Source organism: Globicephala melas, chromosome 17, assembly GCF_963455315.2.
Source record: "Globicephala melas chromosome 17, mGloMel1.2, whole genome shotgun sequence".
NCBI lineage: Eukaryota > Metazoa > Chordata > Mammalia > Artiodactyla > Delphinidae > Globicephala > Globicephala melas.
The window spans coordinates 75,267,725-75,282,096 of NC_083330.1; the positions used below are offsets into that span (position 1 = coordinate 75,267,725).

Sequence of the window (14,372 nt, forward strand, 5' to 3'; positions counted from 1 at the left end):
TTCCTTGGTAAAGTCCCCTCCCATCTGTGTGGCCATAAACCACCACGGTGACCTTAGGAGGCTCAGGTAAGACACGAATCAGGGATTCTTCTGGTTCTGATGCTTTTGTTGTCATACCTGATTCTTTTCAGACATTAGGAAGTCCAGTTTTCCTCCAGGGAGCCCCAGTTCTATGAAAGTCTTTACCAGACGGAGGTCCGCACTGTTCCCTAAAAACGACAGATAACCCCACCACGGACCCACAATTAATCAGATAACAGCTGACACGCAAGGGATTTATTTCTCACTCCTTTCCGGTCCCCCTCCCATCTCCCGCTTTCTCAATAAGTTGATAATAAAAACAACGAAACGTGTCCAATCCACTGGTCCCCGTGCTGCCCCCTCCTCCTGTCCACACGGGGTCAGGGCCTTTCTGGTATCCCTCCCTCAGGGGGATTATTCCCTGATCTATAAATATGCGGCTTGTGAACGTTCTGTACACAGGAACGGTGGAAGGCACGCCGCCTCTCCCTTCTTTGACAGGCAATTCTGTTTACTCAGGACATTCTGCAAGTGGTGTCACTTAATGATGACACACGGACGTGGCACAATGTGATATCTACAAGTCCCCTCTCAAGTCGCTTCCTTAATGCAGGACTAGTTCTGCCATTTACAGGTTGTCAGCAAGTAAGTCCCTCAAACAGGGGCATAATTATGTACAAGAGAGTAAGGATCACCCTTGGGAACCAGAGTCAGCAAGGGCAAGCTCCATCAGGGCAGAGGAAGAAGAGCTCAAGGACTTGAGGCTCTGCTGCCAATAGCAAAGCCACAAAGAACACACAGAATGCATCCCTGAAGCGAAAATCACGTGGAAAATAGTTGATATAACAGAATAAGCTTCTTGTTCAAGTATGGTTAGGGGTAAATTTCATGCAGGCCATGGGGTTCAGTGGTAGCTTAATGAATGTTTTAATCTATTCCTCAAAGGGATCCCTACCGAGTTGAAAGTCCGAAGCTGCTTATGTGGCTATATAGGTGACCTACTTTACCATGTAACCATCCTTTCAAAGCAGCTGGGAAACTAGGAGTGATATCGTTGACTACCAATTTTATACCCTTCTTTATGAAACCACCAAGGGATTCAAAAGAGGATGAAAATGCCATACAGAATATGGGAGAACTAAAGATGTTTGACAGACTCCTCCTAATTTTCAAGGATGACCCAATAGAAGGGTGACCCACGACGATGGCCCGTCAGAGCACATGCTCATACAGGCAGGGCTACAGTTATAAAATACTCCCTTTCTTTTAGAAAATGTTTCTATTTTGTACTAAGTTAAATTTTGTTCATTCCTTTCATTTCTGACAGTAAAAGTCTGCTCTTTGGTCCTGTTCTTGTTTAAAGCTACCTAATGGCATTCTAGGTTGTGGCCTTAATAAATATGTATCAGGTGTTTCTGTTTAGCACAAGGAGTCTAAGGAAGGGATGACAATGGGCCCCCCTCCTTCAGCTGTTGAGCAACAGAGAACTTTCTGCAACTTAAAACTTTCTCAAAAAATATGATTTGAGGGCTTCCCTGGTGGCGCAGTGGTTGAGAGTCCGCCTGCCGATGCAGGGGACGCGGGTTCGTGCCCCGGTCCGGGAGGATCCCACATGCCGCGGAGCGGCTGGGCCCATGAGCCATGGCCGCTGGGCCTGCACGTCCGGAGCCTGTGCTCCGCAACGGGAGAGGCCACAACAGTGAGAGGCCCGTGTACCGCAAAAAAAAAAAAAATATATGATTTGATAATGTGTTCCACTGAGGACACTTACAAGAATATAAATCTTGGGCTTTGGACACAATATGAAGAGTTGGGCAGATATCCATAACCATTACCAATTTCTTCAGTTCTCTGTTAACATCAGTATAGCCTTGTAAGTGGAATGTAACCAATGGATCCTGTAAAACTCGGCAAAGTTTAAACATATGGACGCGGAACTAGAGAAATCACCTTCAGAAGAAACGTGTGCTCTGTTATTGGTTGTCTCTTGATGATTTTATGCCCAAGTGACAATGCTGTGATTGGCGGCTCCGTTTTCTGACACCGCACAAAGACTGCAGAAGCTGGCCTATCTTTATAGCATCCCTCTTCTCCCACTTGCAGGATGGAGTCTGACCAGATTTCTTATTTTCACAAAGAGATTGAGAGGCTTATCTCATTTTAATTTAATATCAGATAAGTAAGAGGTGCACACTGGTCATGCAAGGCCATAGGTCCTGTGTTAAAAGTACACAGGATGAGTGAGGACGTTATTCTTTGTCTTTCTGGAGGTCCTTCTGATTGGAAGCCCCAGTTAAAAACAAGCATGTTTTCAACAGCTTAATACTTCTGCAAAGAGAAAGTGAGTGTCAAGCTCAAAAAAGTCTTCCGACAATGGCACACATCAAGCTTCAGCAAACTTATTTTGTTTATATTAATTATTTTTAGTCTGACTCTTTGTGTGTAGCGCGTGAGTCTAGTATTTAATTTGTGGTGTGATTTGAAGTTTATTTTTTTCCATAAATACACTCAAAAAGTATGCCCATTTCAGTACAAATTTTGAAATTATAGTACAAGGTACATGGGCAGAGTAAATAAGGGGAAGGGAAATGTGTGAACAGCTGAAATTTGTGAAGCACCGAAGTCAGTGCAGAGAGAGGAAAGCTCACCGGAAAGAAAATCGTGTTGAGAAAGACACAGTGGTGTGAAAGGGTCCCTGTCCGTGGAGATGGGAGTGAATTGGTGCAGCTGGAAGAGGGCAGAGCAGAAAGGGCAGGAGATGAGAATGACAAGGATCAGATATAAAGAATATTTTATGCTGGGAGTTTTCGAAGCTTTTTAAAATAGGAGTTCATTTTATCTTATTTTCTGAGAGCTACAAAGAGCTTCCATCCCAGTGATGGAACGACCAGACCTAGTAAGATTTCAAGAAGACGACTCAGGGATGTGGAGGGAGGTTCCGGTTGGGGGAGAGATGAGCTTGTTGGTAAAAGGCAAAATGAAACCATGGGCTCTGGAGCCGGACAGATGGGTTTTAATCCTGACTCAACCGCGTTAGCTGTGGGACCTTATACAAGTTACTCAGCTGCCCTCTTAGTCAGTGTCTCCACTTATAAATGGGGGTGATAATAGCAGCTACTCTGCAGGGCTATTGTCAGGATCAACCACGTTAATAAATGTTAAGTATCTAGAGTGGTCCCTGGCCCCTGGTGAGTGATGTATACATGCTGGCCATCATCAAAGTCGTCACCACCATCATCATCATCATCATCATCATCTGGAATGATGATCTACCACTGGATTCTCTGCCACTTCACTAAATAGACCTGTTGACTTAGCGTCCCGGCATGCAATGCATATAGCCAGGTGTTGATGTGGACAATTGAATGCATTAGCCCCAAGAGTGAGGAAAATTAAGGATATTAACAAGAGCGTGTCACAGAAGTGAAGCCCATCACCATTCCCTATTTGATCATCATAAGAAGAATGTGACCACCGGTTTTGCTACTCATCACCACTGAAGCCCTAGAGGAGCCCTTTCACTCCTCTGACCCTTAGTTATACATTAGAATCCATAAAAGTGGAAGTGATTTATTCATTCCATTCATTCCTTCTTCGCATTAATTCATTCATTTGTGTATTTCATTAACTCAACATATTTTTTTGCCAGAGAGATCTTTTCTTTGAGAGCAAAGCCATGCCATTTTCCTAGATCCAGCATACTTACTAATGTTCCACAGTCGCTAATTGAACATTTGTTGAACAAGTCCCTGAACTAGATTAATTCATGAATATGATAATTCGTCTATAGCACAAAACTTTGAGGAGGAAACCCTTGTAGAACTCACCATCCAGGCCATGGACACAGACTACCAGGTGAATCCCATCTTCCAAATTTTCTTCCTCTTCCTCTGGTGGGAAATACGGTATGTCAGAAGCTAGTACAGATGAGTCACTGTACAGAAATCCATCAATCTTCAGTTCTTTTTTAAATTTTTCTTTGGCCTGATAAAAACTGGAGAATACACTAATTAATCATGAGCCGAGCTGTGTGTTCCATGTTGAACAGGAGATGCATTGAGCTGGGATGCAGGAGTGATGGACAACTACAAGGAAGTATCGGCCAAGCGACCAAGGCTGAATGTGGGACCTCATGGGAGATGCTAGTGAAAGAAGGCTTGTTCTGAACAACGAGGCAGAAAAGTGACCCAGGAAAACCAAGGGCTGTATTGATCTGGGTTCTGCAGATGTGGTTCCTGCATTGAATAGAACCTCTAAGGTTCCCTCCAGCTCCAAGGATCCACTAAATCTTTACGCGATCTTCCGGGAGTGAGAGTTTATTAACCTGCTTCCATGTACTTCTCCAGCGTCATCCGCTAGCCTCCAAAGAGAACACGTTTCTCATAAAGTCCCTGCGTGAATTATGCCTCTTGTCTTTACTTCCATGCCTTTGTGCATTGGGGTCTATCTGTCTGAAATTCCTTTCCCACCTGGTTATCCTGTTCTTTGCCTGGCTACCTGACAAGGTGGTTAAGACCACGGACCCAGGAATCAGACTGCCAAAGTCAGAATCTCAGCTTAGACACTTACTAGCTGTGCACCAACTGCTTTATAACCTCTCTGCATTCAGTTTCCTCATTTGTGAAAGGGGAATAACACCTGTATCGAATTCATAAAGTTGTCTTTGCCTTGTTGTATTAAGTGATATAATCTATTCAAAATGCTTAGAACAGTACTTGTAACAGATTAAATGTGAAAAAGGAGATGTGATCGATTACCAGCCATATCACCATCATTATCATCAACATGGTGTCTCATATTTTCTCCTTAGCTTAGGTATCATCTCTAAAAAGCTTCTCATGGCCACCATCTCTGTTCACACTCACTGCCCCACAGCCAAATGAGGTCCTTCTCTTTCTGGTTCAGCTGTGCACACATGAACCATCCCATTTACTCAACTGCCCTCATTTGCTTCTGTCATTTCCCTGTCTCCTTATTAGACTGAGAGCACAGTTACAACCAGGACAGCACTGGCCAGGCACTGGACAGTGCCTGCTATGCACTGGTTAAACTGACTACATGGGCGTATAATAGGCACTTAATGGTCTTTATAAAACATGGGATCCAAAATTTACCTGCCTGTGCAATTTCTTTGGGGGATAACTTTAATGTGTAACTGTTTAGCATTTTTTGAACAAGTGAATGAGATGGGATGTTTTGATTAAGTGATTCCATACTATACTTAATCAAATACATAGTTTATAGGTGAGGGAGTAATAGGAATACAAACCCAAGACAAGGATAAAGGGATGGATTCTGGCATTTCAAAAGGAGCGATAAACTTAAGAACCACACAAAAGGGGCTTAGGAAGAAAATTTGAATTAGTCCTATTCCCAAAAGGTTCTCAAAGAAATGTGCCAAGACAGAGGTACAATGACACTCATAAGATAGTTGTTCATCATAAGAAAAACTGAAGAAAAAACATTTGTGGTTTATCTCTAAAGGATCTTGTTAACAAAATCATGGTACATTTATACGATGGAATATTACACTAAAATGATAATGCAAAAATAGATTTATAAATATATAAAGACGTTTCCAATATATTAAGTTGGAAAAAACTTAGAGTTTGTCAAGAATTGTCTTACTTTTGCAAATTAATAGCATATACATAGAGGTGCACATAGGAAGACGTATAGATGAACTTACACAGGGGCTATATTTGAGATGGGCTTATTGATGATAGTTTTTACTTCTTTGCACTACTCTACATTCCTGACGTGTACGATAAGAATGTAACACTTTATTTAAGCCAGAAAATAACTGATATCACAATTTTGAAATAGTATGCCTGAAATTGAGAGATATGTGGAAGAATCTAAAAGATGGTGCTGGTGTAGGTAAGCCACCAGCAAACCTACCTGAACATCCTTTCACTGACTTCCTCTTCCAACTTGCTGGCATGGTTCGGAACACCTCCAAAGGAACCCAAAGGTTGATGAGTGATGGGAAATGGGGTCTGTTTGGAAGAGAATCCAGCCCTGGCAGGGGTCTCCTTGGGCACAGACGAGAAAGGGAGACAGGTGGCAGTGCACGACATGGATAAGTTGACGACCTCGACAGCTTTCAGGCTGTCCAGAGAGAAGGTCTCGGCAGAGGTCACGTGGGACAGCATGACGGAGGGGCCTGCCCTCGGCTCCTGGTTTCCTGTAGCTTGGGAGTGAACGGAGTGAGTCCCAGCGGAGCACGCAGCGCCTGCTTCACGTGCATCCTCTGGGACGGCGTTAGGTCCTCTACTAAGTGCTGTATCATCAATGACGCCAGGTGAGCTGCTTCGCTCACCTGCTGAATCCAGGTTGATGATTTCGGCAGCTGACGTACAACTCACTTCAGGCACCTCACGGTGGGTGAAATGCTCAACGTCCAAGATGCTGCTGTTGGAAAGAGCTCTTTTCCCCACATTAGAGTCTTTAGGCATGCGCTCTGGGGTCTCCATGAGTTCTCTAGGAAAAGCTCTGTACCTAGGGGTTTCAAGTGCTGGGATGCGTGGTATTTTTAAACTCAGACCTTTGGTTTCAAGCCCTGGAGGGTTATCGGTCCTGCCATCAAGATAACAGGGTCCTTGAGGATCAAGCGGATCGTCTTTACCTTTGGGGATATCTATGTAACCAGGGCCCTGCTGGCCGTCAGCATCTGAAACTACCTCCACGAGGGAATGGTGAACCCCAGCATTACTCAGTTGAAGGCGGTGTCCGGAGGGATCCGTGCTCCTGGCGTGCACGGCTGAAGTCTCAGGAAGACCTCGCCCTTGCTGCAGGGAGCCCGCACCTTCAGCAGGCTCCTCGGGGCTACTGATTTGGGGCGCAGAGACAGACTTGGTCAGTTTGGTGAGCGCCAGTTCCCTTTCCTCTTCCTCAAAAGGCAAAGAGCTAATGGAGGTGAGAGAGGCCTGGATCCCACTCGGCAAACTCGTATTGCTCTCTGTGTGTCCGCCCTCTAAGGAGTTCCTGTGTAGGGCATGTCTTCGAACCAGCTGGTGCAAGACATCCCGGTCACTAGGTAACTCCTGGGCTCTACTCCGAGCCTCGGACCAGGCAACGGAGCTTGGTTCACTCTCGATGCCTGAATCAGAGATGATGGACGAGGATCTCTTGATGACCCCAGATAGGACGGACACTCCCTCCCGCTCCTCTGAGTGAGGGTCCTCTGGGGAAGCCTTGACATCCAAGGGATCCCTCAAAGAAGAGCTGAGTGGATCACAGGGCTCCGAGGGGATGAGCTTCAGACTTAGCACCATCTTGCTCCCCTGGTCTGCTCCCTTTCCAAGAGTACTTAACTCATGGAGTGTGGTTTTCTCTGAAGAGCTGGCATCGTGATGACCTCCGCCTGCCACCCCTTTGCTTAGCTCAGTTCTGTCTAATTCATAGTTATCTCGAGAGCACCCGCTCTCGTGCTGGGTACTGGTGACCGCTATGGGGTCAGCTCTGCAGGGGTTCTTATTGCTAGAATTCACATCCATGTAGGTCAGTGCTGGGGCCTGGTCATCCTCTGGACCAGGACTCCTCTTGGGCAGGTCCTCATCTGTCGGCGGCTGCGTTCCAACATCAGACCTTTGGTCAGTCCGACGTTCATCTTCAGGCAAACCTGGTTTGTTCTGGAATTCACCAATTGTCAGATACACCTGAGATTCCGAGCACACGTCCGTATGACTCGGTGCGGTGACATTCTCATTTGGCCCTGGACACCTAATAACCTCTTCATTAGAGTCCATTTGGGGTGGTTTCATGGTGGGCAAGACAAGGTCTTCCCTCAAAGATGATTTTCTATTTACAATATGGTTCTCCTCTCTGTCGTTTAGATTCAGTATTGCGGGACTTGTTGCTGCAACATCAAAACCAGGGTACACACTCAAATTATGCCCTACAAAAAGAAAAAAAGAAAGAAAAATGTGTTATACTTTAAGAATCTACATTCATGGGGCTTCCCTGGTGGCGCAATGGTTGAGAATCCGCCTGCCAACACAGGGGACACGGGTTCGATCCCTGGTCTGGGAAGATCCCACATGCCGCAGAGCAACTAAGCCCGTGCGCCACAACTACTGAGTCTGCACGCCGCAACTACTGAAGCCCATGTGCCTAGAGCCCCTGCTCTGCAACAAGAGAGGCCACCGCAATGAGAAGCCCGCACACCGCAACCAAGAGTAGCCCCTGCTCGCCGCAACTAGAGAAAGCCCGCGCGCAGCAACGGAGACTCAACTCAGCCAAAAAGAAATAAATAAAATAAATACATTTATTTAAAAAAATCTACACTCACGAATTACCCAAATGCCTGATTGTATAATAAAGAGTTTGTCTGCACTTTGTTCCTGCTTCCTGGGAGATATCCTCTAAATTCTTGGAATTTCCCAAGCGATAGGAATGTCAGCTATTCATGGTGGATCCTGAGCTAGTGATAACAAGGTGACTCATGGTGAGTCCTCTGACAGTCTGCGTTGAGGAGGTGACTCAGGAGGGGGGCTGGCCATGCCAGAAAGACCAACCACGTGACTAGCTGACTGAGGATTTGAACGAGGTGACATCGGTACAACCTCTGGAGAGGAGAGATGGGCTGGGGATCGAGTTCCTTCACGCGGCCCACGATTCAATCAATCATGCCTACATTATGAAACGCGGTATGAACTCTAGACATGGAGGATTGACTAAGCTTCCCCGGTGGGCAATGCACATTCATATACCAGGAATAGCAGTCCTGGGGGCATAAAAGTTTCATGTTTGGGACCCTTCCAGACCTCACCCTATGACTGGCTGGTCTTTATTTGTATCCTTTCTAATAATACTGAAATCATAAGTATATCCCTTTCCTGAGTTCTATGAATTGTTCCAGCAAATTATCAAACCTGAGGGGGTCATGGGAATCCCTGGATTGGTAGCCAGTTGGTCAGAAGTCTGGGAGGCCTGAGAACCCCTGAGCTTGTGGCTGAGTTGTGAAGGAAGGACAATCGTATCAGAGACTGTGCTCTTAACCTGTGAGGTTTGCCCTAATACCGGATTATCAGTGTCAGAAATGCGTCACACTAATGCAAAAGCTGCCACCGATTAAAATTCTTGATTTACCTTTTACTTAGTAAAAAGCATTTTGAATAATTACCACTTACAAATAGTAAAACATTTACCCATCTTGTGTACAGTATTTACAGAGTATAGAGAATGCTTTGGAGCCAGGAGCCCCTGGTCTCCAATCCTGACACTGACACTTGCCAGCTGTGAGACCTCGGACAGTTAGAAAAAAACAATAAGCCTTTTTCCTAGTTGAATACATTTTCTTCTCGGGTGGGCAGGTTCATAGTAACCAGTGGGCCTCACAGCCATAACTCAGAGCAGACTTCTGATATGAAATGGACACATGGGGAAGACAGATTTCTGCTTTCTGACGGGAAACGCTGCCAAGCTTGAGCTCCGTAACCAGGGCAATTATCATACACGGCACTCAGACCACAAGAGGCTCCCAGGTTCGCTTTGGTCTTTATAGCAGGATGGAGGCGCGCCAAAGTGTGACCTTCTTTTTCTTACTTTTCTTGAGGGTAAACCATTATGTCTCTCATTCTCTCCCCTGGTCTCTTTTCTCTTCTATTTCATTCCCCTCCTCCTTCTTTTATTTTCTTTCTCTCTCTCTCTCTCCCCCTCCCAATATGCATAATTGGGATAAGTGACTGTAACACAGCTCTTTTGAGAAAGCTATATGATAGATTATTCAATTTTCATATACACCAAACACACAAAAAAGGGGACTGGCCTTTTATTTTCTTTAAACAGTTTAAATCTTCCATGCAATTTTAACGAAGTTAAATGAATATAATCATTATTAACATTATCATGGAGTAAACCATTGAGACACTTACTTAAAAACTATATGGAGCTTTTAGACATCATCATCTCATCCTTTGAGTGAAATTTAAGATTGGGTCAAGGATTAGAACAAAGATTGTGAAGAATGAATCTCTTCCTTCCCTGGACATGTTATTTGCATCTTGAGACACTGAGCAAATTTCCCTTCCTCTGGGGAACTGTCTCACACCCTACAGCAAGTTAGACATTCTCTGTTGCAAATTCCTAGTGTCTCCTCTACACACGTGTAGTGTAACACATCTACCACCATACCATGATCCATGTGGGCATGGCTTGTTCCCCCTGGAGAGAAGAGTTTGTGTTTTATAAGTATCTATATCCCCAAGGCTAGCATCCTGGCTACTTCACAGCCAATGAATTGTGTTCATACAATGAATTGAGAATAGCTCAGAAATGCAGCAGAACAATGACTATTACTCTCATCGACTGTTTGTACCGGTGTGAAAAACACAATTTCAATATTATTTAGTCCTACAAATGGTAGATTGACATATCCTATGTGCAAAGCCCTATACTGGGCCAAGGTTTAGAGAGAGGGAAAGTGGGGATCAGTTATAACAGTGAACCACTCTTTGTCTTTATGGGATTTTCAAAATATTGGGAAACAAACATGGTACAGGACAACTGGGTCTCCTACCAAAACATGTGGGTTGTATGCTGGAAAATACGAATTGAGCTTCTTCATAAAAGGAGACAATGGGTCAACCTAAGTAGGGAGGGTAGTGTGCACAAAGGCCCAGGAGTCTGGGCGGCATAGTCTGCAGGTGTTGGTTGGATCCCATGTGGACGCAGCAAGAGTGAACAGAGGAAGCGGGGGAAGGGCATGAGGTTAGACAGGAAGAAAGAGCCCACAATATGGATGAACTTGAGTGCCTCGCAGGAGTAAGGAGTCTGGTCCTTATATTACAAGTAACAGGTGGATTAGTGGGTTCTTGAAACAAAAAGGAAAGATTTATCATAGACAGTTAAGACAGGACATAGGAAGCCCAGTGAGGAAGTAGACTGTCAAAACAGCTATTTTAATTTCACTACTACAACTACGGGAAAAATGAGAGTAGCAAAGGATTTGATTCACAGAGGATGGATTTAGACTCAGAGACTAACGGTATTAGTTGACGTGCATTCGTAACTTCCTCTGTGCCAGTGGACGAAACTATCCACTGCTCCCAGTAGCCTATGGAGTAGAAACCACAACCCCTGTTGCCCAATTTCATACAGTTACTAGATGCTGGCAAAAAAAATTTCAAATCCAGGCAATCTGGCCAACTTAAGACCTTAGGAAAACAGCCGAATTGCCTTGGGACAGGAGAGTGAGGGGGTGGGTGAGAGAAGGGATTACAGATCATATAGACAGAATTTGCAAGTTCCTCGTACAGGTTAAGTATTCCAGCCACAGTACTACAGCAGACCACGAAGAAACATTACAATTTTAGTATGAAAACGAAATTCTTTTCTTTCCCTTTTTCCACTACACTAAAAGAATGGGATACAAACCCAAAAACTTCATTGCAAATTATAAAAATTAAGGCCACCAAGCCCTTGAGGAATAAGAAAATAATTCTTTATTCGCTAATACTTTTGCTCCAGGATTAAAGCATCACCAAAGTAAAGTGTAAAACAGCAAGAACCTCAAGAATAGCTTTGGGAAATAGACTCACAGACATAGAAAACAAACTTAGGGTCACCAGAGGGGAGGAGGAGAGAGATAAATTAGGAGTTTGGGATTCAAATATGCACACTACTATATATAAAATAGATAACCAACAAGGACCTACTGCGTAGCACTGGGAACTATACTCAATATCTTGTAATAACCTATAATGGACGAAAATGTAAAAAAAGACTATATATATTTACATAGATATGTGTATATATAACTGAATCACTTTGCTGTACACCTGAAACTAACACAACATTGTAAATCAACTACTTCAATAAAATTTTCAAAAATAAGAATATCTTTGGGGTTTGAGCATGGATATAGGTGACTCTGTAGAAGTAGTTTTGGGGATGGGGATGGATCAGGTGAGAGGCGTGTGAGGGAAGCCTTGGGGAAGTATTCAGGCCTCTGAGAGCAACTGCCTTGGGGTTCTTCCAGGGAGATGTGACCATAAATGCTGGGGTCCTAGCCTCAGCCGAGTCCCATGTCCAAAGCACATAACAGAAGTTGTAAAGCAATGCCGGTCCTAAAATGCTCTGTAGATGTGGACAGTGCATGGCTTCCAGGGACCTGCGTGGGCAGATGGCCCTAGAAAGACCTCCCCTAACAATGTCTTGCCGCTGTGAAACACTAGGGCAGTGATGTGATGGGCAGTAAAGAGGGTTGTCAGGGAGCCCCAGAAAGGCTGAGATTGACTTTCCAGCTAAAGCTGCAGGAGGGATGGGGCTCAGCTGAAATGAGGTTGGTTTATAAAAACGAAAGCTATGTGATAGTATATAGAGCACATGTGAGCTGGGGGACTGAGACGTATACCCACTAGAGTACCCATGAATATGCATGTAAAAGGAAGACTGGAAGGTGATCTGAAGTCTAATAATGATAGTATTAGGGGGTCTGATAGTGGGTGCTTATTTTAAATATCTTCTCTAACTGTTCAAATTTTCTGTAGTTCAATCATATAACTACAATGAAGATCAACATATGTACATATGTACACACACACAGAGTCTCAATCCAATGTTCTGAGCATTTTTTTTCTTTCAATATATATATATATGCCAAATTTTATTTATTTATTTGTTTATTTTGTACCTTTATTGGAGTATAGTTCATTTACAACATTGTGTTAGTTTCAGGTGTACAGCACAGTGACTCAGTTATACATATATCCACTGTTTTACTTTTTTGTTTAGATTCTTTTCCTATATAGGCCACTAGGGAGTATTGAGATCGTTTTGAGCAGCTGGTTGGCTGCCATCTCTGGAGCTCACACGCAGTCAAGCCGTCATACAGAGCGTAGACACTAGATGTCAGGGTACAACTGAAAACCGAATAACATCCTTGGTTTGCAACGTTGCAGCCCTTGGAAGTCACCTAGACTTTTTTAAACATCCTACAAATCTCAGATTGCGGAAACTCTGAAATTTAAGGGGCCTCTCCTTTAATGATGGGCACCCCAATAGAATGGTTTAAAAAATATTTTGCCCAGAGATGACAAGCTGACACGGGCTTTGACACTGCAGTGACTCAGCTTTGAATGCTGGCTTTGACAAGCTGGGTCATCTTTGATTAACATTTACCCTCTTTGTGCCTCAGTTTTTCTCTGTTAAATAGACTTCTGAGGTTGTTTATAGGGTTAAAGAGAGAAAGCTCATAAAACCTCCAGCATAGGGGCTGGCATAGTTTGGTCCTTTAAGGGATCATGGGTCTCTTTCAGCTCTGTCATTTGTACGAGCTTGTTGTGTTTCCATGAGCAGGGCTGTGCAGGGGACAGGGAACGGACATTCTCTCTACAGTTTGCACTAGGCTCCTTCCAGCTGATGGATCAGTTCATTAACAAACTCTGTGCAGCCCCAGCGAAACAGATTGCAATCTGCGCACACACACACACACACACACACACACACACACACACGTTACCTCTTCCCCCTGAAGTGAGCCGTTCATCCATTAATCCATATATTTATGTGCCCACTTTCTCAAATACTTTACCTGGCTCGTTCCATAAAGCAAGCACCGCATAGGAATGTCAACCGAATGCCATTTAGGTTCAACCAGAAATGAATTTATATTTGAATTGTACACTTGAGATAAGAAAAGATCTCCATCTGACTCTCAGGGAACTCTGGTGAGGGGGAGAAGTTGGTTCCCATCTTACAGGTGAAAACACTGAAGCACTAAATACAATTCCACCCCAGGAGTCCAAAAGGGAGTCTTGACTAGAAATGTCCTTTGCTTCCATTGCTTTGTCCATTCATGGCAACAAAGTCATTTCCAATAACAAGCTTAACCTTAGCTCTTGCTTCTCCTCTAGGAACTGACAAATACTTCATTGATTTGTTCCCATGGCTGCTGGGATGTAAACAGAGCAACTGATGGGAACCCAGTGGCAAGCCCTACCCTTGAGGTTTCCAAAGCAAAAAAGAAGACACACCTGTGGCAGGGCAGTCCACATATCTGTCCTCGAAGATAACGGGCAGAGTGTTCCAGTCGCCGTCAATGTCCAGACACTCTGCGGGGAGCGGGGGCATGGTGGCGAGGTACTCTGAATTCCGGACATCCAGAGACAGCTGGCTGTGGGTCTGAATCCTGGGGAACACAGACCCGATGAGCATTCAAGGAAGATTTAAAGGTTTTAAACTTACTGTTCCATCCCTCTTATCCCAAGACAGCATTCAGAAGATGTTCAGTAGACTCTAACAATTGTCATCTGTCTGTCTCCCCTCCCTTTCTTCCCAGCTACCTACCCAGCCCCCAAAGCCCTAGTCTGCTTTGAATCAGAACTGCTCTGGGTGCTGACACGGAT

General features: G+C 44.4%; 1 protein-coding gene across 3 annotated transcripts in view; it reads right to left on the reverse strand.

The window, feature by feature from the left end:
• The window catches only part of FAM135B (family with sequence similarity 135 member B), a 269,866-nt gene that overhangs the window by 14,488 nt on the left and 241,006 nt on the right, over positions 1 to 14,372 (reverse strand). For all 3 annotated transcript variants that reach the window (XM_060287086.1, XM_030876275.2, XM_060287087.1), the window contains exons 12-15: positions 14,001 to 14,155; positions 5,923 to 7,921; positions 3,849 to 4,015; positions 118 to 209 (exon numbers count right to left, since the gene is read on the reverse strand). In XM_060287086.1, coding sequence (XP_060143069.1) covers positions 118 to 209; positions 3,849 to 4,015; positions 5,923 to 7,921; positions 14,001 to 14,155 — 2,413 coding nt within the window. The remainder of the gene's footprint in view (positions 1 to 117; positions 210 to 3,848; positions 4,016 to 5,922; positions 7,922 to 14,000; positions 14,156 to 14,372) is intronic.